Raw genomic sequence first — 27961 nt, 5'->3', positions numbered from 1 at the left:
CCAGGCGAAGAAGGTGGGAGACACTGTCTCCACGGGGAAGGAGCGAAGTTCACACCTGGCAGATGTGGCTTCCTCAGGGAGTACAGCCAGTGGGGGCACCAGCAGGCAGCCCTGATCACGGCCGGGCTCCAGGTCCTGCGAGGGGCCCCCTCGCCCACGTGGCCCAGGCCACCCCCCACACTGCCCGCAGCACCACGCACAGTGCAGGGCCTGGGCTCTGGGCCCAGTCGTCCAGCCCTGCTGTTAGGCAGCCTCCCAAGCAAAGAGAGCCAGGAGGAGCGAGGCGGGCAGAGCTGCTGCGGGCGAGGGGCCTGGCCAGCACAGTGGGCCAGCTGAGGGCAGGGAGCGTGTGCGGCGCGGGTCTGCCATCCTCGGGGACGGAGCTGGGGGCCCAGGGAGGGGTGGGCACCCGAGTGCTTTCCAGAGTGCGTGATGTGCAATGAAACAGCAGAGGTCAGACTGTGGATGGGAGGGACATGAGGATGGTGAGAGGGACACTGGGTGGGGAGGGCGGCGGCATCAGGGCTGAGAACCCGGCCGGGGAGCCTGAGAGTCTGGAGCCCGGAGCCTGGCTTCAGGGTGGAGGCACAGAGTCCAGGCGAGGCGTGGAGGGAGCAGCCATGGGGCGGGAGCTCTTCCCGAGCCCCGAGGCCCGCCGTCGCGCCGGGTAGGGGTCGCCCACGGCGTGCAGGGGAGCAGGGGTGGGACGTGTGGGGGAGGGAGTAGTCGCAGCCCCGGGGGACACACGGGTCTGAGGCCCAGGGAGGCCCCCGGGCACGGAGCGTGGAGGCCTGGTGTGGACACCACATCCCCAGTGTCGAGCGCCCTTTGGTGGTGGCTTGGTTGCGTTTCCTGCCAGGGGACAAGCTGCTGTACCGGAGAGGGTTAGGGGAGGCCCCAAGAGAGAAGAGGGAAGCAGAGGTGGGGGACCACACGTGGCAGTATGGGGCAGAGAGCCCGCGTTTTGTGTGGTGGCTGAAAACCACAGGGCTGAGGGCCGAGGACGGGGACCTTAGCCCTGAGTTTCCCACAGACCACCTACGGCCCCGGCACACGGTGGGTGTCGGAGGCCCAGGGCTTGAGCTGCCTATGCGTCTGGCACCCTGCAGAACGGTGAGATGCGCCCCGGCCCCAGAGGTGGACCCGGCTCCGAAGGGGCCTCTTCCCTCAGGAACACCACCCCCCATTCGGTCTTCATCTAGGAAACACCTGGGACTAGAAACTGGGCCAGGTCAATCCACTAAGCGGCCGCGAGCCAGCGCTTCCAGGACGGGAGAGCCGGCCTCTGTCCCCAGCCCCCGTGGACTCAGTATTCCAGGACTGCCCGGCTTGCAGAACAGCAGAAAAACATCATGTTGTCGGTCAGGAGGTGGGTTTCCCAAGCTTTCCTATGGCCCCCGTCCTGCAGGAGGCTTTGGCGAAGTTCAGAACCAGGTGACAAAGGTGTGTTTGGCTCAGTGTCCTAATCTGGCGTGTGGACAGAGGTCGCTGCGTGGAAGCAGTGACATACTAGTCACAGGCTGGGCCTGCGGGATTGCTCAGCAGCAGAAACACTGAATCACAGAGAGAGAAACCGAAAGCACGGTCCAGATTAGTAAGCGGTGACAGGCCACGCCACCTGCAGGAATCCCAGACAGCTCGCCCTGGGAGCACCAGGAGAGGCCTGCCTCCAGCGCCCCGGGGGGCGTGAAAGGCCCCCGTGTCTTACTGAGCTCTCCAAATGCAAGTGCCGCCTTGCTTTCTGATATACGAGCTGAATTGTAATAAGTATTTATACATTAAATAGAAGCCAGGTAAGGGCCTGGGGGCATGGCCACCCAACGCTCCATGCAGTAATTCTCCAGGGGTCTCAAATGCTCACAGCAAAAATGTCTGGTTTTCTTTCCCCTGCAGACCCGGGAGTCACTGCTTTCAGTCTCTGTCCATCCTCGGGCAGCAGACACTGTCAGGCAGAGCCTTGGTCAAAACTGGGCAGAGTTCCGTGAGGGCCAGTGAATAATTTGGATAAAGACTGCCTTGAGCGAGGAGTGCTAATTTAAGATGAATTCTTTCTGTCATTTTGTACATTTTTCCTTGAAAAAAATCAGTTGTTGAGGAAAGCTGTCCTTTCACGTATGATTTGAGAACTCCTTTTGGAGTCTGCGCCCGCAGCCGCCTTGGCCAGGGGCGCTGTTTTAATAAACGGGGTTCCGGGCAGGCTGGCTGCCTCGGAGCTCCCGACCCCCGGCATCCGCACCGTCTCTGTGCTGCTAAAACTGGAAACGTTGTGTAGCTTTTGCCACCTTGTAAGATCAGCTCCCTCTCGTTTTTGCTTTTTCAGTTGGATCCCCAACCTAGTTGGATCCCCAAACCTGTCCTCCCTGAACGTGTCTCTCTTTTAAGAAGATACGTGAACCGCGTGCTTCCCTAATTGATGAGACGATACAGTTCAGTTCCTCCTTTTCAGTCACCACTTCTCAGTTTAAACACTGATGGTGACAGTTCTCCAGTGTGGAAGCACATCAGTGGCGGGACCATCCAAGCGCCTCCCCCCGGGCCAGAGTCATGCAGCTCACTGCTCCGAGCTCCCGCTGGGCTCCAGGCGTCCCTCCAGCCTCGGGAGCCCTCCTGCTAGGCTGTCTGTCTATCTGCCCTGATAGTGCGTGGAAGATGGGGGCCGTTGCCACAGAAACCCGTACAGGCCAATGCCTGCATCTGAGGTTGGAATGTCTGGTCTAAAAATAGCCTTCTGCCCTGTCAGCCTCCAAAGGGGCTGTTTTGGGGTTGATGAACTCAAAACCCTGGCTCCTCCTGCATGCCTGTCTCTTCCAACCAAACCAGACATGTCCCCATGTGGTCATCGGAGGACAGGGGTCAGCATCCATCATTTCCCCCCGGTTCCTTCGCCAGGTCAGGCTTAATTTGAATATCTTATAAAACGATGATATGTTTGTCAAAACCAAGAACTCGACACTGGGACACGACCTAAGGAAACCTGAGACTCGATTCGGATTTCTCCAGCTCCCCCCGCCCTCTGTGTGCTCCAGGACCTCCAGCTTCACCCCCTGTCCTCTGTGGGCTCAGGACCCCCCACGGGTGCCACGTTCCACGTCGGCGTCACATCTCCTCATCTGGTCGGTGCCGGATCCTCCTCCTCCCCTGCTGCTGGTGCCCTTGGCACCTGTGGGGAGCGCGGGTCGGGTGTTCTGCAGGCCGCCCGTGAGCGTGGGCTCGTGTGACGTTTCCTCGTGATTAGGCTGGTGTTCTTGGTTTTGGGGAGGAAGATCCCGAAGTGAAGTCTTTTCTCAGCACACCAGTCAGGGGCACGTGGCAGCACAGTACGGGTCACTGGTGCTGTGAACCTCGATCGCTGGCCAGCCCAGGATCTGGCAGGCTTCTCCAAGGCAGCGGGCTACTCGCCTTTCCACGGCCATTTCTTTGGGAGCTAGGAGCAATTCCACAATCAAGGGGGAGCAATTAATCCCCACCTCCTGGAAGACGAGTGTGTATTTACATAACATGTAGGTCTTTACTCAACCATTTGTCTGTATCAACGTGGGCTCATGTGTTTGTTATATTCCTTGGGTCACAATCCAGTGCAACATTATTTATTTTGTTGCTTGAATTGTTCCAGCTTTGGCCATTGGGATCTTTCACACTGGCGCCTGTGTCCTTTTGACATGTTCCATCTTTTTTTTTTTTAATACTTCCTTATTTCCTAGCACTACGAAATATCCTAGGCTCATCTGGTAACTCTCCCGTGCCAGCCCTAGATTAGCCATTTCTCCAAGGAGCCTGGGTGCATTTTATCAGAGAACGGTATTAGAAAGCGTGATTTGAGTTCTGGGTGTGCCCACGGCTGCTGAGATGACCCTGCTTCCAGGCACAGCCATTGCACAGTGAGGGGGTACCCGTGCACACTGGCCCCTGTGCACACACACAGGGGCATCCACGTCTGTATCTGCACTCCCTCTGTAAACCAGGGGTGGGCCAGGCTGCTCCAGCACCGCGGGCTCATTCCAGCTGCCCCCAGCCCCCAGCCCCCTCTGCTGCTCCGCAGCTTCCTTCTTGGACGTGGGAAGCCCAGGTTCCCCTCTCAGTGGTTCGGCCCTACTGTCCACGCAGCTTCAAAAGTGCTGAACTGCTGTTTTCGACCTACTTTTGTTTTCTCTTTAATGTCTTTACCCTCTGCCCACCATGTCCTTAATTCTTAGAATCGGACGCAATGAATGTGTTGCTTTCTTTACGTTTGGATTAAAATGGAAAACAGATCATAAGTCATTTCCCCGAAGCCGGATGCTTGGTTACCACGGGCCCTCCCCCACTCCGGCTGGGCCGCGCTCCCAGAGGGGCACAGGTGGCTCTCCCCAGACTCTGCGCTTTCTTAAAAGGCAGTGCCGGCTGCTGACGGCAGCCTCCGCTGGCTTGCTCCTTCTGTGGGCTCTGGTCCGGCTCCTCCTGGACAGAGACACCCATAGGGGAGGGAGGGAGGGGAAGGGGCCCTTGCCTCCTGTCTGCCGCCCCACGTCTTCCTCAGTCTCTGCTGTTCAGCCAGAGGCACAGCTGGCTCCCGCCGACTCCTGGGTTCCAGGTCCTCCCCTCCCGAGGGCTCCCCTGCCTCCCAAGCTGCCCAGCTGTGCTGAACGCAGGAGGTGAGCTCGCAGCCACTCTGGGCCTCTCTTCCCTGCTGGTGGACCCCCACCGGGGGTCAAATTTCAGAATCAGACTCAGAGAACGTCAAGTTCTTCGCTTGATATTTCAGGCTTCGGGGGCCCAGAACGTTTACATTCATGGAAAAAACAACTCAGGAAGTTTAAGAGCCCGTAACTGCTCCAGAGGTGGGACCGGACCTGAGCCAGAACGCAAGCAGAAGCAAGTGGGGAGCGAGTCCCAGCCTCCTGCGGCTCGGGGATTTACGATCGTCGCGACCTAAACCGAATCTTGAAATCTCCTGAAGACATCACCCTGCAGACCAGAAGTGGTAGCTTAACTTAGAGTCGCCCGTGTTGCTGGATTTTCAGGAAAGTGGGTGCATGTGACAGGACCGCAACCTGCCAGGCTGCAGGTGGCCGTTTCTGCCACAGACCGGGACTGAAGCCTCCCCTTGCGGCCGTAGCGTCTCCACTCGGATTTCCTTCCCCAGCATCCTGTCTCCGGGTCCAGTTTAAGGTCACCCTCCGAAGACAGACAAGAGACCTTTCAGTAGTCTCAGGAGCCAAGTCCCTGGATGTGGCTTTTAGATTCTGTTAAGGTTCTGTTTAGATTTGTTAAGGTTCATGTGGGAGGCGCTTTGCAGACTGCACACGAGAAGAGCACCTTCTCCCAAGTGTTCCGAGCAGCCTCTAGTTCCCCACACGCGTCGCTGGAAATGTGTATCTTACCTGGTACTGCGTATCTGCGTGGCTCCCACGCAGGTAAAGGCTGAGAAACCAGACGCCAAGGAGCAGCTTCTGGGGTCGACGTTCCAGGCAGAGCTGCAGGAGACCTCGCTCCTGGCCTCAGACCTCCTCGATGCTGGCAGGTCCTCTCCTCCCTAAACCCTCTCACCTCCCCGCCTCATTGGGGGGGGGGGGCTGGGGAGAAGGAAGGAGGCAAAGGTAAAGAAACAGGGAGAAAGCTGAGAAAGGAAGGTGCTGGAAGTCCCCTTGTGGGTCCGCCTCCCACCGCTGCCCCCCCGTCGGCAGGACCGCTCCGAGCACACCACGACTGCGCGGCGACAGCGGCCCTGGGGCACAGGCTCCCGGCGCAGACCCCGCCTGGCCCTGCAGGGGCTCGAGGAGCAGGGGCTGTCCGCTCCCCCCGCCCGTGCAAGAGGCGCACACCTGCCACTTTGCTTCGCTTGTTCTCTGACTCACAGGTCGAGGCCATGCCTCAGCCCTGCCCTGCTGTCTGCGGTCCCAGGTCCTAGCTTACCCGGCCTGCCTCCCCGCGGCGGGCTCCGAGTTATAACAGGAGGGGAGGAGAGGAAGGGAGGACTCTCCCCGCTGGCATGGCCCCACCGTCCCCTCGTGTCACTAGGTATCCTGCGAGAGGCTATGGTAGGTCCCTGTGGGGCATGACCTGCAGGACATGGGTGCCCTGCTCAATTCACAAGTCACCACCCCCCAGTGTCCTCTCGGTCACGCAGTATCCAAGCTGACTCTAAGGCAGCACTGGAATGATCGCTCCAAGTGAGATGGGTTCCTGCCTTCAGGAGTCCACAGCCTAGCAGGGGACAGAGGGAGAAACAGACTGAGTAGGTGGAAGGCATGAAAGGACTGGACGGATGTTGCGGGGAAAGCGGGTTGAGCCCCCAAGGATGCTCGTGGGATGGCGGCTGCAGAGAACCTCTTGGAAAGTCACAGGGGAGGCGGAGGTCCTCGCGAGAGGCCTGTCACAAGTGAAGGCATGAAGGTAGAAGCGTGGTCGGTGGGCCGTTGTGGGGTGTGCGGGGGCAGCCAGGGGCAGAGGGGCTGCCCCACCACAAGGCCTGGTTCCCCCCGGCGGGATGCCAGAGACTCGGCAGGGAGTGGTGTGACACGTTGCGTCTTAGAAAGATGATTCTAGCAACAGGCTGGGGGCCGCTGGGAGTAGAGTAAGCCCAGAGATGTGGAAACAGGTGACTCCAGCGGTGACCAGACAGGTCGTGTTGGGGCGAGAGAGTCTTGTCGCAGAAAGAATTCAGAAACAAGCATGGAGGTCAGGAAAGCAAAGCGAGGATTTATTAAGGGACAGACAGTACACTCCCAAGGAAAGAGCAGGCAGGCCCAGGTGGGTAGCTGCCCCGAGTCTCCTTGGCAAGCTTATACTCTGGGTGTAAAAATGAACTGGCAGAATATTCACTGGCAGGGAGGGGTGTGGGGTCGTCTTTCCTGACCTTCATCGCGGCTCTACCTTCCCAGGTGGGGAGGAGGGACTTTTGTCCTTGTTTAGTCTTGATCGGGAAGTTGGATGAGGTCATGATGAACAGAAGGCTACATTCAGATGGGGAGGTATCATAAGCAAAAGGTCACGTGTGGACGGAGGTCACAGTGATTGAAAGGTTACAGCTGGATGGTGGGGATTCCTGTCCTGTCCCCTCTTTCTGCCTCCAGGACACTTGTCAACCCAGAAGGTATGGCTTTTTATTAGTCTGGAGGATCCTGTTTTTCTTGGTCTGTCCCAGGACCCCCGTTGTTTACAAGATGTAAACATGGTTTTCTGCCACTTGGCCCATGGCCCCCTTTCTCTGCTCATATCTAGCTACCTGCCTGCTCTAACAGTCGGATCGGACAGAAAAATCTAAACACTCGGGGTCCAAGTCTGACGAAGGGGCCCCGAGCCTCCTGATCACACTTGTCTCTGCGTCTGCAGAGCTCAGAGCTGTGACTGCCACGTAGTAGGTGCTTCATAGAAGTCCAAATGGTTAAAACAGACGAGGCAGTGGTGTCATGGGGAAGGAGGGTAAAGCGTGACCTGACTCCAGCTTGGGACCCACGGGAGAGAACAAGGCTGGAGCAGGAGGCAACGAGGCAGCCCAGGAGAGGGTGCAGGAGAGGGGCTCCAACTGATGGTGAAACATCCCGTTCCCCAGGTGACGAGAGTGAGGGCCTCCTCTGTGCAGGGCACCCTCCTGGGCCTCGAAGGAAGGAGGGAGGAGATGGGGGGCGCCAGGAGAAGGGTCTGCGCCTGGCCACCCTGGAGGTTGAGAGGTTCCCGGTGGAGGGACGGGAGGCATGGTGACTGGGCAGCTCCGGCGACCAGAGCAGGACATCGGCCGGGTGCGCAGGCCTGTCGCTCTGCTGGCAACATCCCCCTTCCCAGCTGTCCGCCTTCCAGACACACTGCCGCCTCGCTCACGTCCTGGGGATGGGGGTGCTCCCCGTGCTCACCCAGGAATGCACGTCCCTCCCCCGCAGCCCGGCCTCCAGGCGTCCTCACGTTCCGGCTCTGCGGGGCGGGTCCCTCACCGGCACCCACGCAGGTCGGGCCTGGCTTCCCTCACCCACGCGGCGCGGGCGCGGGCGCGGGCGAGGGCGGCACCCCCCGGCGCTCACGTCCGTGAGCCCTGGTTCTCCGTACACGATGGTCCCCCTCTGCTGGCGAGCACGACCGGCTGGCTGTGATCCACAACGTGAACTAGCCCCGCTGTTCAAAAAGGAAGGTCCTGACTGCTGAGAGCGCCGGGGCCGTGGAAAGCCGCACAACTTCCTGCCGCCATCGCAGGAGGCGTGTGCATTTCCACGGCCAGGCCTCACCGCAGTTTCCCCCCGCAGCTCTCTACGGGGTGCTGTTTGAGGACAACAAGGAGGCCGCCTTCGCCAACTACCGCCTGTGGGAGGCCCTGGGCTTCGTGATCGCCTTTGGGTACAGCTCGTTTCTGTGCGTCAGCGTCAAGCTCTACATCCTCCTGGGCGTCCTGAGTCTGGCCATGGTGGCGTACGGAGTCGTCGAGTGTCTGGAGTCCAGGAAGCTGACCAGGCCGCTTGCCGTCCGGCAGACAAAGCCAGAGGAGGAAGGAGAAACACAGACGAAAATGTGAAGCAGCAAACCCCGCGGCAGGTGGGGCGGAGCCCACGGGCAGGAGGGCTTTGCTTGAAGGCACCTCCGAGTTGACACTTGAGTCTTTACAATGACTTCCATGGTATTTCATTTTTTATGTGTTTTTTTTTCTACCAAATTTTGCAGTCCACCACCTCATCCATCTCCTGGTGGAAATCCAGAATATTTGTGAAGGAATCAGTTTCAGGCACAAAAAAAAGAAATTTAGGGCACAGTCCGCCAACTGGGACTGGCTTAGACTCTTAGCACCAACAACTGCTGCTTGTTTCATTGTTGTTTTTAAGAGTTGAAGGCTGCTTCCAAAACGCAGCCCCAAACCAGTCATTTTACAAACCGCTGAACGACATTCGGGCCGGTCGGGGACTGCCGCCCGGAGTCCGTCAGGGCCAAAGCCAGAGCAGGGGGCAGGAGTTCCTGAATAAATGCAGTTATATCACGGCGCCGTCTCCCATCCAGACGCTTTTATCCTGAACACCCAGAGCACACACGCAGAAGTCATCAGGTGAGTCACTTCACATGCTGTAGACCATTGGAGGACAACGGGCAAAGGTTGTCCCCAACGGGACACACAGGTGAGGCTGAAGACACTAGAAGCCGGGCAGCGTCCTAAGAGCCATCTGCCCTTCTCACCCTCAGAACCTACGCGCACCCAGTCTTCCTTGACACGGGGGAGCAGCTGGTCACTCGGTCACCGCCTCTCTCTGAGCCGGGCTCTCCGTCCGGGTCTCCGCACCCCCTGCTGCTCTGTGACAGCGTCCCCGTGGGTCTCTCTTCTCTCCTCTCACCCCCGGAGGCTGCTCACCCCTTCTTCTCCACCTGTGCTCTCCTCCCTTGTGTCCCGAGGAGGCTCCCGCCGCCTGTGAATGTGAACAACTACTCCTACAAGGAGCTCGGGCCAGCCCGGAGACGCTGCCTCCGACAGATGGCCGCGTTCAGCCGGGCTGGTTGTCGTGACGGTCGACAACAGGCAGGGACTGCTGCTGCTGGACTGTGATCCGAACAGGCCGGAGGGCAGCTGTCAGGGGAGTGGGTCGGTCACTTCCCACCTCACCCTCCAGGAGTCTGGAAGCTTCTACTCCAGCAGCAGATGTCCCGACCTTGGGTGACCCCCCTCCCCCTCCCCCAGACTGGATTAGTGTCCACTCTGTGAATGAAAAATATTTGCAGCCACATCAGTAAACAAGGATCCTGAGGCCGTCACGTCATCAGCGACGACCGCCGCCCCCAACCGCGACAGCGAGCGGAGGGAACTCAGCACGCAGACCAGCAGGCAGCCGGCTCCGCAGCGCCCCCAGCGGTGCCCCCTGAGGGGGCTCAGGATGGGGAAGCACAGGGCGCTGGCCCTGGACGGCCAGGTGCACATCAAAGGAGTGATTTCAGTGGGCCTGGACCTCTGCGCCTTCCCACACACAGAAAAGCGCGAACTCCCCTAGCTTGAGAGGGCTGGTTCTCTTTAACAGTTGAAGGCGTAAGAGGAGGGGCAGGCAAAGGCCGGTGCTGCTGCCACCCTTGGATCAGCCTGCCTCCCGCTCTTGGAGGTGCACGTTCCCTTTGCTAATAAATCCTTCAGTATCTTTCATTACACAGTGCTTTCATCTCCCGTCTGAATTCTCCTCTTTTGGGTAAGACAAGGACCGAGGTTCTTCCCAGCCCCTTTTGAGACAGCAAGATGCGGGGGAGGAGCTGGGAAAAGTGACCAGTAAGGTGAACGAGGACGGCTGGGAGTGACGTCACATGAGGGTGGAGGGTGGGCCACTGACTTAGCAGCAGTGAGGTTGCTGGGGTCCCTGGCCAGAGCAGCTCAGTGGAGTCTGGGGGTAAAGACGTGAACTCAGTGGGTCCGAGAGAGCAGAGGAGTGTAGACGGGGAGGATTTTCCGCCCTTCCCGGAGGGGTTTCTCCAGGAAAGAGGCCATCGCTAAAGCCCGGGGTGGGGGCCAAGGATCATTACACAGCTGAAATACTGGGGGTTGGGCAGGGCAAGGAAGGCATTGGGTGGTTCTAGCTCAGGCTCCTCAGGGGATACAGATGAGAAATGCAAGACTGTTCAGTAGGGTTCTGGCGCGTCCCGGGCCCCACAGCTGCGCAGCTGAAGACATGGGACGCGAACCTGATTGCGAGACGCCTGGCTGGGGGTGTTAGCTACTAGAAGGCGAGAGAGGCATGATCCTAAATGCCCTTTTTCACCTGAGATAGATGCACTTAAGGTTTTGGAACTTTTTATTGCATTGTAACATAAGGACAGAAATTTACATTTATCGGTGTATGATTTGGTATAGTTCACAAATGGAACACACCCATGTAGCCAGCACCCAGACCAGGAAACAGACCACCACCCACCTGGACCCCTGGGGACCCGCTCATGTCAGTTCGCCCAAGAACAGCAGCTTCCAAAACCACAGACTCGTCTTACGCACTTACACATATTTCTCTCAAGGTTTTTATTATTAAAATACCCTGTTCATTAGGTCCTTCAAGCAGTAGTGAGGTGATGGTGCGAGTCAATAAAAGTCCACTCTCAGTACCATCCTTCCAGTGCACCGGGCTGCAGTGTCAGGTTTCAGTGAACGGCAAAGGCTTGGTCACTTGGTCGCTGGTGGGGCCAGGAAAGACCTCCAAGTTCCCGCAATCGTGCTGCTCTCCACGCCGCCCTCTCTGGGGCTTGGGAAATGGGATGCTTTTCCTATCAGCTGCTGGAAGCGTGGGTCTCTGTGCTCCCCTGGGTGGGGCTGGGGTGTAACAGAATAGTGAAAATTCTATCATGAGTTCAGAGTTTCCTAGGACTCCAGCAAAACTTTAGATTTCAACATCGTCATGAGTCCAAACTCCTCCTGACCTGATCAGAGGAGGGCACGTCAGATGAAACTGTCCAGGTGCAAAGAGCAGGCATGCGCACTTGAAGTTGAGGTCAGACTGATGCTATCACTAGTGGACGCTTGTGAGGTCCATGTAACTGATGAGGGAGAGAACCCCATACTGCGTGAGCGGCAGCCTGGGGTCGGGGCGGAAGGTGGTCCTGGGTCAGCACTGCCCTGGCTCGTGGATGCACCTCTGAGTCACTTTTCTGACCACACAGTCCAAACTGCGTGTGGTCGGTGACCGGGAGGCACTGAGCCGTCCTGAAGCCTTTCCGTGTCTGAGGAGGGCCCTGGATCCTGTAGGGGACGCAAGCCAAGGAGAGAACTGAGCCCAGTGGAAAATTCAGAGAAACCATCAGAAGGAGGCTCGACATGAAACAGCTTGGAGAAACATGCTTGCTCCTTGCGCTCCCTTTGGGAAACAGCGATCATTTTCATCAAATCAGCGCTCCATGAATTTCCTTATTGTTCAGGTTCCCTTGGCAACCGCCTCTCATCTGGACCGTTGCCTCCTCTCGCAGCCCAGATGCCCAGGCAGGCACTTAGCTTCAAGTCTTGGAAGCTCCAGCTCATGCATCCATTTCTGATTGAAGGAAAAATGGAAAAATTGTTGAACAAATTCAGGATGTATAAATCGCTCAGCTAAACGATGCAAACCCGGATAACATGACTCACACCTGGATTGCCTCCCCTGCCGTGCACATCACTGAAATCCTTGCCAGACCCGCCCTTTGTGCGATGTGTTTGAAGACAGGGGAAGAATTTAATGACACTAAGTTTTTACAAAATTTACCAGCAAGTATGGCTGGAGGACAACCATACATAATTAACGGGAAGCGAACATGTCAACCGGAAAAAGAAAAAGTCCTCTAGGCCACGTACAGTGAATTCCTTTTGTCCTTGGTTTGCTAATTAGAAAACCGCCGTCCCCATCCCCTTTACCGCGAGCCCGCAGCTGCGGCTGCGTGTCATGCGGTTTGCATGCAGTTAAGTGGAGCGGTTCATTTGGTCCTGAGCGACTGTAACAGTGCCTGTAATGAGGCAGATGACGGTGAAACATTAAACACCCACCAGCAGAGGTGGTAACACGCCGGAGCCTGAATGGGCTGGGTGCAAAGAGGCTGTCGTGCGGCTCCCGACTTTGAAATGCCAGATGGTTCTCACGGGTTCAGGCTGCGGAGTCCACAGGCGGGGCCCCTGCGCCCTGGAAGGCGGGGCGAGACGGTGGGGTAGGGGGGAAGCGTTCAGCCTTGGCTGGAGGGTGGGTCCAACCGGTTCTCTGGTAGAAACATGGCTTCAACAAATAATCAAGATTCATTTTGGAAACTCAACTGTTTTGGGGTAGAAATGGTATATTTTGAGGTCCCAATACGGAAAAGCCCAAGGAAGGCCCAGGATGCCCTGGAGGGGCCCAGTGCCTCTTCTCTGAGTCCCCAGGCGTGTAGCTGGTGGGACCACCAAGACTGTGGCCTGTGCGGGTCCCTGGAAAGAGGGAAGCCCCTGGAGCACAGATGGAGGAACCCTGCAACCACATCCTGACCGGGGTCCCGGCCCTCAGCACTGCCCCTGAGGGGGTGACCCCTTTGTGAGGGAGCAGCAGCATTGCTTGGCGGCCAGCAGGGCAGCTTCCAGCCCTGCCCCTGTGCACTGGACTCTGCGGCTGCTGAGGGGGACCCGCCCCCCAGCCTCGGATCCAGGCCTGACCAGGAGGCCGTCCTGCGTTCACACCACGCCTGGTTCAGGGAGCCACCTATGGACGTCATGCCCAGAGCTGGAGGGCGGCCCCGTGGGTGGCCCCATGGGTGGTGCTTGGTCCCTGGACCCACCCTTCCCGAGAGCACAGGGGTCCAGGGCCGCCAGGAGCGGTGAGTGCGCGCCCTGACCTGCGGTCACTGTCCAGTCTGCCGCACCTGTCCCTGCGGGGATGTATCGCTCCAACCACGGTCAGTCCAGAAAATACGCAGAGGGCCTACTGTGTGCTGGGTTGCTGCCCCACCAGGGCGAACAGGATAAACACAACGTCGGTGACAAAGGTTTCCGAGGACCAGAGCTTAACGTAGAGGCTGACCGTCCTGACCCCCTCCGGGGGCTGGGAGGTGGGGCTGGGATGGGGCCTGAGGCCGAGCAGGGCCGGGGGCCTTGGATGCCATGCTGAGCAGGTGGCTCTCAGACAGACGTAGGCAGTGACCAAAGGCTCTCAAAGAGGCCAAAAGCCCTCCCTTTTTGTATTAGTCTGTAAAGGGCAGATTCAGCCTGGTGAGTCCTGGGACTATGCTGGGGTTTTCATTGCAAGTCGGTTCCCTTCGCCAGTGTTTACAGAAAGGGGACACGGGAACTGGGGTTCTGGGGGCAAGGAGTGATTGGAAGTGGACTTGCCCTCGTGAAACTGAAGGCTTTAGTGATAAAATAGCCCTTTCCCTATAATCAACATCAAAAATGGCACAGGGACTCTGTCTAGAATAATACAAACTGTCCCGGGTTCAAGGCAATACCGACATTTTCCCCAAAGAACATGTAGATAGTATGCAGAAACCCTTTTTTTTAATTATTATTGAAGTACAGTTGATTTCCAGTGTGATATCTGGTTTAGGTGCACCAAATAGAGTGTGTGTAGAACTCTTATTTTAAGTCAACCAACTTAAAAAATAGGGCAAAATGTATACAGGTATTTTTTTTTATGTGAGAAGCATTCTATATTTCATGTAAACTGGAAACCACAGCGGGAAGCTGTAAACTATGCGTCAGAAAAGGAGAATGAACAGGACGACGGCGATCCTGAGACAGGTGGCTGAAGCCGACTCTTCGTAAACTGGCTTCACTACCTAGAAAATTCATACCAGGGCCTCCAGCTGCTGTTTGCTCCCATTTGACAAAAATGTTTAACAGCAGGAGGGTACAGTTCAGTGGTAGAGCACGTGCTTAGCACGCACAAGGTCCTGCGTTTAATCCCCAGTGCCTCCATTTTAAAAAAATGTTGAAACAACTAACTCCTAAATTTGAAAATCTCTGTGCTAAGCAGTGTGAAATATCGGTTGTGTGTATGAATTTTACATTCACAACAAAATGGCATTTTAAAAAAATAGGTATTTGCAATATGACTAAAGGTGAGGCTGTTACTAGTTAAAAAAAAGTTAAATCACATTTTCACCAGAGATGCATGAACATACAGGCTTTGTAAAGTCAATCGTCAGTCATTCCAAATAAAGGCAGGGAAAATATTTTTGGATTTCATTTTTTGAAATTCTAAAAATCAACGTCTTTTTATAGCAACGTGTAGTCTATTACGTTCATCTTGTGCACGTGTAAGCCGCCAGCAGGAGCACTGGTCATGTGCGCTGACCGCTGTTTCTCAGAGAAACTGGTTCTCTGCTTCGGTGGCACCTCTGTTGGTTTGCAGCATCCTATTCAGGGTCACCCAAGGAGGGTCCCCTCCCTGACCCCCAAATCTTTCCTCTCAGTTCCATGATGACTGAAGGGCTTGACATTTAATGAGATGGTTGAGACTCTAGCTGGATCCCGATTCAGATGGGAAGTTTGCCTGGAGGGGTAGTTTGCCCTTTAAGCAATGAAGGTGCTAAAAAGTAAAGTGTGAATTTAAAAAAAAAAAAACTTGACTCCTAATTCTCTTTTGAGGGTTTATTTTGAAAAGAAGAGGGTGTGAGAACTCGCGACGGGCACTGGGAGCCCGCCCTCCACGTAACTCTCGAGCTGGGATCAGTCTTGCGGGAGAAGCAATGGGCCCACAGGGGTGTCCCCGGGAATGACGGTTCCCGCGGTGATAGAAATGCTGTCTTGGCTGACGTCCCTCCCCCCGTGGGCCCCACAAGATCATCAGGGGATGGGAAAGAGAAGCTTCCTCCATAAGCCAGGAGAGTGTGCGGCCAGGGCTGAACCAGACTCCAAGAGCCCAGGAAACCCTGTAATTATGATGACGCCCTAATCACACGTCTGGAAGCGGCTTCCAGAGTCGGGATGGTCCTCAGTGGCTGCTCGTGCGCGGATGCAGTCGTCCACAGTACGGCCGTCAGAAGGCACGGGACGTGACTTGTCTGGGCGGGGTGCCCCCGGCAGCACCTTCCCAGGTTGTCTGTGCCCCCGCGGGCTCTGGCTCACGCGTGGCGTGGGTGAATGGTGGGCCCCGGGCACCGCGCGCTGTTAGTTTCCATCCAGGTGGGGCTTTGGCCTAAGGAACGTCCGGTGGGTGATGCTCGCAGTAGCGGAGTCGGGCACACACAGAGAGGGTGCCGGCCTCCATGACCTGCAGGTGCCGCTGCGGGTGCTGACGACGGCTGACGCTCTGCTTGGTCTCAGGCCCAGAGCTCCCAGCGACTGTGCCTGGGGCTCGGTTCTTCTCCTGGAGCTGAGGGGGACTCCAGTCAGGACTCTTCCTCTAGTCACAGAGACACAGCACCAGGGCTCCATCCTTGGGGCCGGGGACTCCCTATCCCTTCGGGCAGTAACCAGGGGAGCAGCCCGGTGGGTCCCAGCTTCCTTCTGGGAGTTTTTACTTGGAGGCTGACCTGGATCTCTGGGAATGCCCCCAAGGGACGCCCTCTCCATCAGGCCCCTCGACAAGGAATATTCCCAGTGTCTGCAGGTCTGTGGTCGCTCACCTATGAAGGACGGCCCACTTCGCATAGCCCCTCCCCCGGGCCTCCCACCTGAGGGAGACATGGAAATATCCGCAGGAGATCTTGACGCTATCAATATGACTGGATATCCGTAATAATTTTTTGCAGCAAACTTGAGCGCTTTACACACTATTAATAAAATTACGCTTTAACACATCCCAGGACCAATCATGACACATCAGTGTGTCTGCCCAGTGGGGCTGAGAACTGTGCTTCCAGATGAAGTGCTCCAAGTTCAAAGAGAACGTTTTTGGCTTCTTTTCAGCACATCTGTGGGCCCTGTGACAGCTCTTCCAACCAGGCTGAGCCATCTACGTTCAAACTTAGAAAACTGTAAAAGTTCAGGCTGTTGAGTTGACAAGTATTTCCACTTCTGTCCTGGATAGGCAGCAAATATATTTAAATAATTAATAATTTCATACATTTTTGTGTCTTTATATGTATATGTATATTTGTATTTTGCATGTGTGTCACATGATGCATTTCTTTGCCTTTTTAGTCTGAGCACAGAGAGTTCAATTTAATATTTTAAATTATTATAAGCATCAATTAATATAAATGGATGCCTTCAGGAAATAGCCAGGACTCTGGCTGTGCAATAAAATACCCCAGACTACTATAATTTTATGGTTTTTGTATCTTTAATTAATTTCATTTTATTGTCAGTCATGTAGTCAATTTCCCACCAATACATCTTATGTATTACAGCCTAGAAATCCACATACTGAAAGGTGTGTGTGTGTGTGTGTGTGTGTGTGTGTATGTGTAGTTACTGACTTACGCACTTGGCCACTTGGGAAGAGCTGTAAAGATCTAGGGTTTATCTGGTAAAATGATAAATTTTCTGATGCTTATTTTATTTAGAAGTAGAATTTTCCACTGAATTTTGGGTTCCAAACCAGGAAGGTAGAGTTAGCCACTGTCTCCTGGTTCCTGACGAAGGTAGTGGGATGTTATAAAAAGGGGAGGGCATTTGAGGCAGAAATGAGCCATGAATAAGAACCTGCTATGCATTCTGTGCTTTCAGTATTGTTTACTCGTGGTTGAAGTGAGGAAAAACTGTACGAGCCTGGGACACGAAGGGCGAAACACCATGTCTTCGTGGATGTTCCTTCCATGATTCACGGACCACTGGCCACACCTTGAGCAGGAGCTCAGCCTCGCTAGGTCCTGCCTCGGCCGTGAGCATCGTTCCCATGTCAGCATGCCCCCTTCTAGCCGCGAGGACCTCCCCCACAGCTCAGACCAGCAAGGGAACAAGTTGTTAGGGAACTCCACATACAACATCGTCTCACCCACGAGGGAGCCTCTTGGGAGGGGAGCCGGTGTGACTCATTGACCCTGGGGGGCTGCGTCCTGCTGCTTCAGAACAGAAATGCACGCCGAAGGGGCTCTGCTTTTATTTATTCCCATGCGGGCAACTTTGCCCTGCAGGCAAAGGTGCTGCCACACCTAGAGTAACGGGGATATCTGCAGTCAGTCCACTTTAAAAGTAGCATTTTCTCCTTTCCAGACCAGGGAGGTGGGAGCCCAGTCCTGCGTCCCCTCCCGGGAAGGGGAAGGGTCCTTGCTGGCCCCGCCCACCTCAGCCATCGCTGCCTGCATCCCTCCTCCCCAGACAGAGCCCTGGCGCCCTCCCCAACACAACGGCCTCAGGCTGTCCCCAGCCTGTCTTCGGTCCCTCCACGTGCACCCACGTGCACCCTACACACACCTAAACTACTTGCTCTTGTCAGCGCCCGTCAGTGGGAACCAGGCAGAATAAAGACATTTCAGGTAGGTCCAGGAGAACTTTTATGGAGAAGGAAAAAACTCTCAATTACATATTTGGTTTCTTAATGAAATTGAACAGGAAAAGGGACACTTAGTTGAAATGGGGTCCAAGGTCAGTGGGTGCCCTGTGGGACCAGCCCTCCAGGACTTGCGTCTCCTCAGACACACCCCCTCCCCCCAGCCCCCCCCCCCCCCGGGTGACCTGCTGGCCTTCTCGGCTCCACAGGGGGAGGGAAGCCAGGCTGCGGCGCCTGTCGGGACTTCTGCTCTTGCTCAGGCAGAGCCGGGGAAGGTGAGCCCCTGGTCTCTGAGCACTGATTCCAGAGGAAACAGGCCCTGTTTTCACCCCACCTTCTCTTTTTGAGCCTCTGATAGGTCCACTCCCCAGGTGGGAGCAGGTGGAAGGTGCCAGAAATGGGACAATGTTTCATCTGGCCTACTGGACTCCGCGTTTCTTAGCTGGTTTTGTGAAACTGATGTCACACACACGTTAAGAGTGTGTCATGATCAAATGAACTTGGGGAAACGCAGCCTGTTTCTTGGAAACAAAGAGAAGAAATCTTTCAACTCTGTGTAATTCTGCCTCCATAATCATGTGACCCAGCCTCCCCCACCCGCTTCCCTGCCGTGCGTGCGCGCGCGCGCACACACACACACACACACACACACACTGCTTGATATACGTGTTAATTCCATGGAACACAGTTTGAAAACGTCACAATAAGTGGCAAAGATTGAATCTTCTTAACAGCCATGACAGATTTATAAATCCTGTACGTCCCCGGTCAAAGCAGTAACAACGCCTAAGGCGCCGGGGCACTTGGCTGAAGCTGCTTTGTTCACAGCTCTCCCGGAACCTCCTTTGGGGCCGCCGACCTAGCCTGTTAACACCCTCAGTATCAGAGGCAACCCACACTCTGCAGGCAGCTTCAGATTTCGAAACGAGGTCACTCGGCAACAGACTGCCTCCTCCCCCCCCCCCCCGCCCCCGCCGCCCCCGCCAACTCCTCCCCGTGTCCCCTCCCCTGTCAAGTGCGGAGAAGGAGGTGGGTGACCAAGGGGGGTCTCTGTCCCTCCCTCCCTCCCGCCCCCACCACCATCCGTGCTTCCTTCCTTCTTCCTTCCTTTCTTTCTTGTCCAAACTGGCTTCCCTGAAAGCACAGTATACGTCACAATTTATTCCTTTTATATCAGTCAGACTCTCCCCAACACCCCAGAATTTCCATCCAATGCGTTACTGATGTCACCTGTGTGATAAACTATGCACGGACAGTACAAACGCTGTCACAGAGACAAGGCAAACTGCCTGAACGTGGGGCTTTTGATGCGTTTGTCTCTTGAGGACCTTGGAGTGTCCGCGCTTTCCCTCAGAGGCTTTGACGAGTTTTACCTTTTCTTCCTAGGTTGTAATGAAAAGTCAGGCTTTGTCATCAGTTTTAATTTTTCTCCCAAAAGATCTTGTTTTCTTTCTTTGAAAGTTCATAAAAATGTTGACTCTGCATTTCCTATTGGCCTTGCAGGATGTCAGAACAATCCTCAGATAACCATTGGTATTGCAGAGTGAGTTTTTAAAAATTCAAATTTTCCTTCTCACCTCTTTCTGGCAAATTCCCACACATCTGCATAAACCAGGCCTCTGGCCACTGAAACAGCTCCGGGCCCTGGGGGTATAAGGTGGTAACCCAGAGGCCATCACAGGGGCCATGGCCTCACTCCTAGGACTTCTCAGGCCCGTGAGACCCCTGCTGGTCACACACCATCGTTTCAAGTGCTTGGCACATGTTCAGATTCATTTAGCTGCACAAAATTGGACTTTTTTTGGCCAAAATAATGAACTCACTACAGTTACGGGGCCGCAAGAGACTGGCTCCTGAGAGCGTTGACGGCGTCCCTGCAAACACATTTAACTGGCTCTCCCAGAAGGAAATAACCAGGGAGAGGAGGCGGGCTGCAGGTGCACGGGGAGCAGAGACGGAGTGTTTGTGAACAGAGGCAGGTAACCGACGGGGCCGCACGTCCGGCAGCAAAGCAGACAAAACAGCTGACCTCAGACGTGAAGCCTTTCCAGCGAAAGCCCCACTAGGTTGTGACCTCTCGGCCCGCCCTCTAACGCTTTTCTGATCATCCATTTTCAGAAAAGGAAACCTTATCTGAAGGCGGACGATGACCCCGCAGGGGCCGTCTTGAAACCCCTGGCGTTCCGAGCTGACGCGACCACGTTGGAAGTGGGGCAGTGTCCTCCTGGTGCGGGGGACAAGCTTGATCACCGCGAGCAAAACGTGGGGGCCTGGAGGGCGTCCTCCCGGTGCCGGAGCACCTCAGCGTCACCAGCGCCCGGCACCACCCGGCTCACCAGGAAGGACCCCCGGCCATGACCCGAAGCTCATGACGAGGCCGTGCAGCCCCCCGACGAGCTCGCCCCTCCGCTCGAAGTGCCCCAGGCCGCGCACTTCGAGGGAGGCGGGTGCCGGGCCCCGGGCGGCCGCCGGCGTGCGAGCGGCGGGAGCACCTCGAGGGAGAGGGACTGTCGTTTGCAGCGACTGGAGGCTTTGCTCTGTGCTGACGCGCGCAGCACAGGCCTGAGTCTGCAGCCCTCTCCTTGCGGCCGGCGCAGGCGTGGCCTCCGCATCCGTGTCTGCGTCAGCGGCAGCCGTAAGCCGGGCCGCGTGTGAGACGCCCGAGAGGCAGGAGGGCGGCCGCGGAGGCAGCGGGCCCTGCGGAGCTGGCACGGGGCCGCCCTGCTTCTGTGGCAGAGAACCCGGCACATGGCGACCCTCGGCTTCCTCGCCCCGCTCCCTCGGTCCCCTGCGCGGCCAGCTGCTGCGAGCTCTTTGGGTTTGCTGCTTTGCTGGTGAGCTCGTGAAGCCCTGGCTGTTGGAGGTCAGCCTCAGCCCGGCCCCGCCCCTGGACTGCTGGACTGCTGGACGGGTGAGGAGAAAGCCTGTCCGCGACACCGCTGCGCTGGGTCTCCCCCGCGGCCTGCGGACGGAGAGGAAGGGACGCAGCCGGGCCGCGACCGCAGCTTGCAGCCGCTCCGTTGCGCGCGGCGGCGGATGCGGCCACGCCTGCGCGTCTGCCCTGCGCTCCCGAGCAGAGCGCTGGGTAAGGAGGCGTCTGCCGTGAAGAAAGCGGGGCGAACGCGCCCTGGGAACGAACGGGGCTCCCAGCCTAGAGAACCGACCAGCGGGAAGACGGGCCTGCTTCTGTCGACGACAGCCGCCCCGAGCCGAACCGCCGTCCGAGGGCAGGTCCCCCCGCCAGGGTCCTGCAGCCACGCGGCCAGCATCTCCCCGCGCGCCCCGCCCGCCGGCAGCGCCGCCCCGGACCCCGAGCGGGCGACTTCGCGCTCGTCTCCCCTTCAGTGAAGCTGCTTTCAGAGCGTCTACGGACGGATTCGGCGTCAGAAGCAGCGTCCCCAGGTGGCAGGAAGAAAACAAAGAAAGGAACTTTTTTTTGAAAACGCGGGTGTCTACCTCAGGGGAGGCAGCAACCTGTTCCCCAGCCTCGTGACGTCACTGGGACCAAAGCCGCGGGTCTGGACACAAGTACAGCACCTCCGCCGCGGCAGGGCCAGCTCAGGGGTGGGCGCGGCGCCCGCGTCCCGGTCTGGCGGCTCGGCTCTCCTGGGAGGCCCCGCTCGCCCGCGCCTGCTCTTGGACGTGCTTCATGACAATTGCGTTGTGCATCTTTAATGTGAGAGAGACTATTATCACATCTTAAAAGAATTATTAGGTGAGAACAGTGTAAAAGACCAGGGGTTGACTTTTTGTTTTTTAATAGGCGACATTTTGTTCAAAATTATTTTTGTCAACAGGATGATCAGCCGTCTGGAGTAAAGTGAATTGCTGAAAACCTCCCTCTCCTCCAAACACACAAATGACTCCGTTATTTGTATATAGATCCCGGGCCTCAAGTCAGGCCTGGTGCGAGGAGCTCGCTCCCTTTCCGTCGGCCTTGTGGCTGTCAGGTGGCCGTCCCAGCAGCAGCGTCAGAACCTCCCAGATCCAGGCGTGCTCCGTTCCTCCCAGACAGGAAGGACACAGAAGCTCCGGGATTCCCTGCAGACTGCACACCAAGAAGCCAGACAGAAAGCTCCCGGGTCGCACGATTCCACTCACATGACACGCCCAGAACCGGCGAACCCACAGAAACAGGAAGCAGATTGGTGGTTTCCAGGAGCTTGAGGGGGGGCGGGAAACGACAGCAGACAGGGACAGGGTTTCCTCTGGGGGTGACAGAACTGTTCTGGGACTAGATGGTGGTGATAGTCATGATGGCTGCACAGCACTGTGAATGTTCCAGAATGAGACAGAGGTGCTAAGTGTCGCAAGGGGCCAGTTTTATTTTATGCTTGTTTTGACCACAAAAAAAAGTTAAAGCAAAAACTTAAAGCAAGGTGAGACTGGATTTTTGTGAGTGGCGACGCCTAGTGGGTGATGCAAAAGTCAGGGACGAGATGACCACCCACGCCAAGAACGTGATCCCTCAGCGTGATTAGGGTGCACGTGGACGCGCTTCTAAGCGGCTAAAAGAATTTTACTACGAGATCTGGATGATTCCAAAAACAAACGAAGAGAGAAAAACATTCCAGCAAGCTGAGGCACGAGGCGGTGATGTCTCCTTGCTCGTTGCCTGTTTTCAGCATCCGTGCATTTAGTGCCACCTCGTCCCGGGAAAGATTAGAGGAGCCAAGCACACAAGCGCATCAGGGTGGCTCTGATCTTACCTGTCAGCAAACTCCTACCCTACACTGTCAGGCAAATAAAGGGACACCTTTTCCACAAGTGCCCAGGGTCCTAGTGAGACCGAGACCTGTGACCTCCGTCGCTGGAAAACCAGAGATTAGCTCTCACTGTCCCTCAGTGTTTGTTTTAAATACTCCTTTACTGTGAGCCAGGTTCTGATGACTCCTTAGATGTGAAGGTGAGTCTTAACGGAGGCGAGGAAAGCATGTGTTATTAAGGAGAGGTGATCTTATTTGCACTTCTGAAGTTTTTAGGGCAGGAATCGCCTTGAGCCATCCGTCAAGAGGAACAGGCCGAGTCTGGGTGGTACAAGTCTTACGGCCAATTCAACTGAAATAATAACGTGCTGACGTAAGAGTTTCCAGAGTGACAGGAAACCTCTGTGCATAAACTTTGTGTCCGGTGCACAGACGCTAAGGGACGGGGAGGAGAGAACACAGACAGTGCTGCTGGGGCAGAGCAGACACAACGCGTGGCCAGGGGGCCACAAGGCGGCATCTGGTCGTTCTCTAGAAACACTCAGCCCGCACGTCCGGGAGGATGGAATGGGCGTGTGTTCCATCTTCCCCCGCAAATACCTCTGGAAACCCCGCGAGCAGGAGTGAGCCAGACAGGGAAGGACACTGAGAGGAGGGGCGGAGGCCGCCCAGCTCGGGACCCCGGGAAAACCAGGCGTGGGGTGTCAGGGCTCTTCCTTGTCCTCATACCCCAAACTGCAAGCTGGCGGAGCCGGCAGCCCAGAAAGGGACGCGGACTCAGACCCGAGAAGCCCAAGCCTGCTCTCCAGCCGGAGGGCCGGGGACCGAGCAGCTGCAGAAACTGCTCACTAAAGGAGTCTGGGAAGTGGGCTGGGATGTTTGATTCTGAGAAATCTTCGGGGGACTGGAAATGTCTTGCATTGAAAGTGAAGGTTCTTATTTTATTTTAAAACTGGATTCTGTTTCTCTGTGACTCGGGGTTAGAGGGAACCAACAAAAGAGGAAACAGGAAATCTTGATCAGAATCTTCTAGAAGGAATGCTGAAGAAATAGGGGGCATTCCTGTGACACTGAGGTCACTCTGGGTCCTGGAAGGCAGTGTGAAGGCGTGGCACCCACTCGCCAAATTCCCCCAGGGCAGAGTTAAGGTCTCCTTGCTGCACGTGCTCCAGCCACCTCAGGACCACAGGTGAGGGGTCACGGAGGCCCAGCTGTCAGGCCAGGTTGAACCAGATCCCACGGGCACTGAGCGTAAGCAGATCTCACAGACGTGTGGGGCCCCGCAGACGCAGCAGCGCAGAGCGAGGTCCGCTGCCCCCCGGGTCCTCCCACCTCGCCTTCAAGACATCCTAGTCTGTTGAGCAAACTCCCCATGTCCACCTGTGCAACTGTGTGTGTGTAGTTATTAATCACGGTCCAGCTGCAAACTGGCCGGTGGCACAGATGACCGTGGAGGCAGCAAAGGATGCTCTTCTGGGCCTCTTGGTTCCCCAGCAGGGAGGACAGTCTGGGGTGGGGGGTGAAAGATGTCAGGTAAGCCACCTCTCCACGTCCTGTCAAGATGCTAATGTCCCAAGCAGAGTAATGTTGCTTTGTTTGTTTGTTTAGCACCTTTATTGTGGTCTGGTTCCTGCACAGTAAACTACACAGATTCCAGATGTACAACTTGATGAATTTTGATAGCTGCACACACCCATGAAGCCACCACCACGATCAAAACAGCCAGCGCTTCCATCACCCCCCAAGATGCGCAGTTTTTGAATTCCCAGTTTATCCCTCCTCACCCCTTTCCGCCCTTGGTAACTACAAGTTTGTTTTCTATGTCTGTGACTTTGTTTCTTTTTTGTAGATAAGTTCATTTGTGTCCTTTTTTTTGGATTCCACATATAAGCGATGTCATGATCCAGCAATCCCACTCCTGGGGTATAGCCAGAGAAAAACACAATTCAGAAAGACACATGCACCCCAGTGTTCAATACCAAGACAGAAACAACCCAAATGTCCATCGACAGATGACTGGATAAAGATGTGATTTTTGTGTACAATGGAATCCTACTCAGCCATAAAAAAGAATGAAATAATGCCATTTGCAGCAACATGGATGGACTGGAGATCGTCATTCTAAGTGAAGGAAGCCAGAAAGAGAAAGAAAAATACCATATGAGAGCACTCACATGTGGGATCTAAAAACAAAAAAAGAAGACGAAAAGGACACTATGAACTCCTCTACAAAACAGAAACAGACTCGCAGACATAGTAAGCAATCTTACGGCTACCAGGGGAAGGCGTGGGAACGGATAAGTTTGGGAGTTTGAGATTTACAAATGTTAGCCATTATCTATAAAAGTAGGTTTTTTTAAAAAGCAAGTTTCTTCTGTATAGCACAGGGAGCTACGTTCAATATCTTGTAGTAACCTTTAATGAAAATGAATATATGTGTATGCATATATATAAACACATGACGGGGACACTGTGCTGTACACCAGAAACTGACACCTGGTAACTGACTGCACTTCAATTAAAAAAAAAAAAGGTGGCCAGAAACCAATGAAAAATAATAAAAGAAAATATCCCAGCTTCCCAAAGGCCACACCATAAACTCAACCCAGATTTACTGCTTTGCGTCAAGTGTCTTTGACTGAGAAAGTAGCAAAGAAGGAAGACAAGGTGATCGCGTTTCTGGTGTCGTCTCCCACAATTCATCAGAGACTTGGAGTGCAGCACCTGGAGCTTCCCTGCTCTAAAGCAAACTCTACAACAGCCAGACCCTTCCCGTGGAGGGCGGGCTTCTGAGCTCAGGGGAGGGGAGGTGGGCGGGGAGGGGAGAGGCTGCTCCAGGCTTTCATCCCTGATGTGTCGTGTGCTCCTGGTATCACTGACTTTCTGATCTTCTGTCCTTAAAGCTGTGTCTAAGGGGGAGGGTACGGCTCAGTGGTAGAGCACGTGTTTAGCATGCACAAGGTCCTAGGTTCAATCCCCAGGACCTCCATTAAAAATGAATAAATAAACCTAATTATCTGCCCCCCTCCAAATAAATAAAAATAAAATTGTGTCCACACACTCTTATCATATATGTGTCCTGTTTCCTTCAAGTCAGGTGTGTCCTTCTGAGAGCAGGTACTGTCCTTACAAATAACTCTGCAGCCCTGTGGCGGGCACTGAGCCCAGACCCGGCGGGCGTCTGGAAATCCACCAAGTACCAGAGCTCAGACTAAGAGACAGACAGAGAATCATCCTGCCGCCTCAGGAGTGTCCTAGCTAACTCCTTGCACCATAGACTTGCAAGTCCACACGGTGAGTGCGGGTCAGACTTGTTAGCGCTGCCCTTAATCCGCTAGAAAGTACCCCCCACTCACGTCCTCAGGGTGTTTGCAAGGCTTCATGCCGGCGTCTGGCCTATAACTTTGATGATTCAACGATTTGGATGCATTTGCAGGAAACAGACTGCAGACCGGCCAGTAAAGCCCAGCCTCCCCCGCAATCTCTGCAGCCCCCTCACAGCCCCCTCGCAGCCCCGCCACCCAGACGTGGAAGCCGGACCATGCATCCAGCCGTGCTGCCGCGGGGTGAGAATACGGATTCGAAGTCTGGGAGGAGGCGGGATGGGCTCTACGTCATCAGCCACCCGACACCTGGATGGGGCATCTCTGAGGTCCTGTGAGCTGGTTCCGAGGTCAGAGAGCTGGGTCCAAATCCCGGTCTGGGCTCACCAGCCACATGGCCACCGACGGGCTTGGTAACAGACCCATCTCTGGGTCATCATAGTCAGCAGGGGTGGAAAGCCCCGGCCAGCCCACGAAATCCCCAGGAAGCGCCCTCTGCAGGGTCAGCCAATGTCTGCAGACCAGACCCGCTGGACTCCAGTGGGCATCCTGATCCGTTGGGTTCTGTTACTCACTGTCTATGGGAAGTGGAGTTGGTTAGAGAGAGCAAGTCCCCGGCCTCCTGGAGGGGCAGGTGGCCAGTGCCCCAGTGACACGCACGGGGCTCTATAAAGGATGCTATGTGGAAGCAGACAGCAGCCTTCGATACCCGAGTGCCCGGCTGCTGCCCACGTGCACGGAGCCCCCGAGCTCCTCTTGGTCTCCAGGCGCCAGAGCTCGGAGACTCTCAGCCCCTCCCGCAGCTCCAGGCTCTGCCTTGTCAGCACGTCGATCTGGGCCTGGAGCTTGCTGGGAGCGGCTGCGCAGCAAGCGTCCTGTCTCCTGACCTTCTCCCGGAGCCCGGAGATGTGCAGCTGCAGCCGCTGTGCCGAGGAGAGAGCACAGACAAAGGTCAGAGGCCACGGCCGGGCCGGGCCGGAGCCTGGCCTGCAAACGCAGCCCGCAGCGGGTGGGCTCGACAGAACCAGAGAGCTTTGTCCATCTCTGCTAAGCCGGGTCCATCAGGAACCACTCCCGTGCTAGGGCCCCTGGGCGGGGGGTGCCTGGGGGCTTTTGTGGAAACAGAGCAGAGAGAAACGGACCCTCTCCCAAGGCGTCAGGCGTGGATGCTGACAGAGTTCTGGAATTTGATGAGACTATTTCTGATTTTTTTTAACAGCGTGTTTGCATTCTTGTGCCCTCTCTTGTATCAGGGAAGTTAAGCTGAGACCTGTGGCTCCGCTCAGCCATCGGGACATTAAGCTGCGGGGTGAGAACCCCTTGTGGAAGGAAGCAGAACACTGGAGCCGAGACAAAGCTCTGTTGAAACAGTCCTGCGGGAAGAGGAGGCGGGGCAGGCCTAGTGCCAGGTCCCCTGGGCACCGTCCTGTTAACGGCCGGTGACTCTAAGTCGACCCCACCCACCAGCACCTTCTTGGCCCTGCCACCGTCTCGGGGTCCGGCCCGGCCCTGCCATCCTCTGCGTGGCCCGTCTCCGCTGGCTCCTTGGCGTCCCGAGGCGGCAGAAGAAGGCCTGTCAGGAGCCAGCCCGAGGCGGGGAGGGGTGCAGGCTGCCCCCTCCCCTGCAAGATGGGACACCTCATCACAGCCGGTCCCACCCTACTCAGCGCTTACAAAACTGACCCACAGAAAGGCCATCTCAGTGTCTGGAAACCACGGAACAAAGAGGCCTGAGTGGGCCACGCGTGGTCTCCCCTTGGTGACCTGAAGAAAACGCTTCAATTCATAGAAAGTCAGCATAACGCATACGCATAACCGACTGGCTGGTGGCACAGCCTCGGACGTGGTCGGGGCCGTCTCGGAGGGAACCTTAGGAGCTCTCGGCTCTGTGATCAGCACCAGCTGAGTAGACACCTGCCTGAAAAACCAAAACGGACCGTCCGTCTGCAGCGTTGAATGGACACTTTTCTAACACCCGCAGCAGGCGAAGCTTGGGGACCGGGGACCACCTCGCGGGCCCAGCCCCTGGAGAGGCGGACGTGCTGTGCCCCTGCTCCAGACGCCTTCCCCGAACAGCTCGAAAAGGTGATTTTCCGGCTCTCGAGCTCTGGGCTTCCAACGAGAGACATTTGTCAGCACACAGCCTGTGTGTGCG

At 56.0% G+C, this 27961-nt stretch overlaps 1 protein-coding gene and 1 long non-coding RNA gene across 5 annotated transcripts in view; both read left to right on the top strand.

Annotated features, from left to right (window-relative positions):
- UNC93A (unc-93 homolog A) overlaps nt 1-16353 on the top strand; it is a 47322-nt gene extending 30969 nt beyond the window's left edge. For 3 of the 4 annotated variants that reach the window (XM_072966210.1, XM_072966212.1, XM_031679881.2), the window contains one exon: nt 8214-8589. In XM_072966210.1, coding sequence (XP_072822311.1) covers nt 8214-8479 — 266 coding nt within the window. In that variant the 3' untranslated portion in view covers nt 8480-8589. Of the gene's footprint in view, nt 1-8213; nt 8590-16149 lie in introns of those variants that run through there. The other variant, XM_072966211.1, reaches the window with a different exon arrangement.
- A 4812-nt stretch (nt 16354-21165) lies between these two features.
- LOC140697942 (uncharacterized) lies at nt 21166-22151 on the top strand. Its single transcript, XR_012075326.1, has 2 exons — nt 21166-21492; nt 21575-22151. It is a non-coding gene; the product is annotated as an uncharacterized lncRNA (long non-coding RNA).
- The last annotated feature ends 5810 nt before the right edge of the window (nt 22152-27961 follow it).

This window comes from Vicugna pacos, chromosome 8 (genome assembly GCF_048564905.1).
Source record: "Vicugna pacos chromosome 8, VicPac4, whole genome shotgun sequence".
Lineage (NCBI taxonomy): Eukaryota > Metazoa > Chordata > Mammalia > Artiodactyla > Camelidae > Vicugna > Vicugna pacos.
The sequence above is the reverse complement of the archived record's forward strand: the minus strand, read 5'-3'. Positions and strand labels throughout refer to the sequence as shown.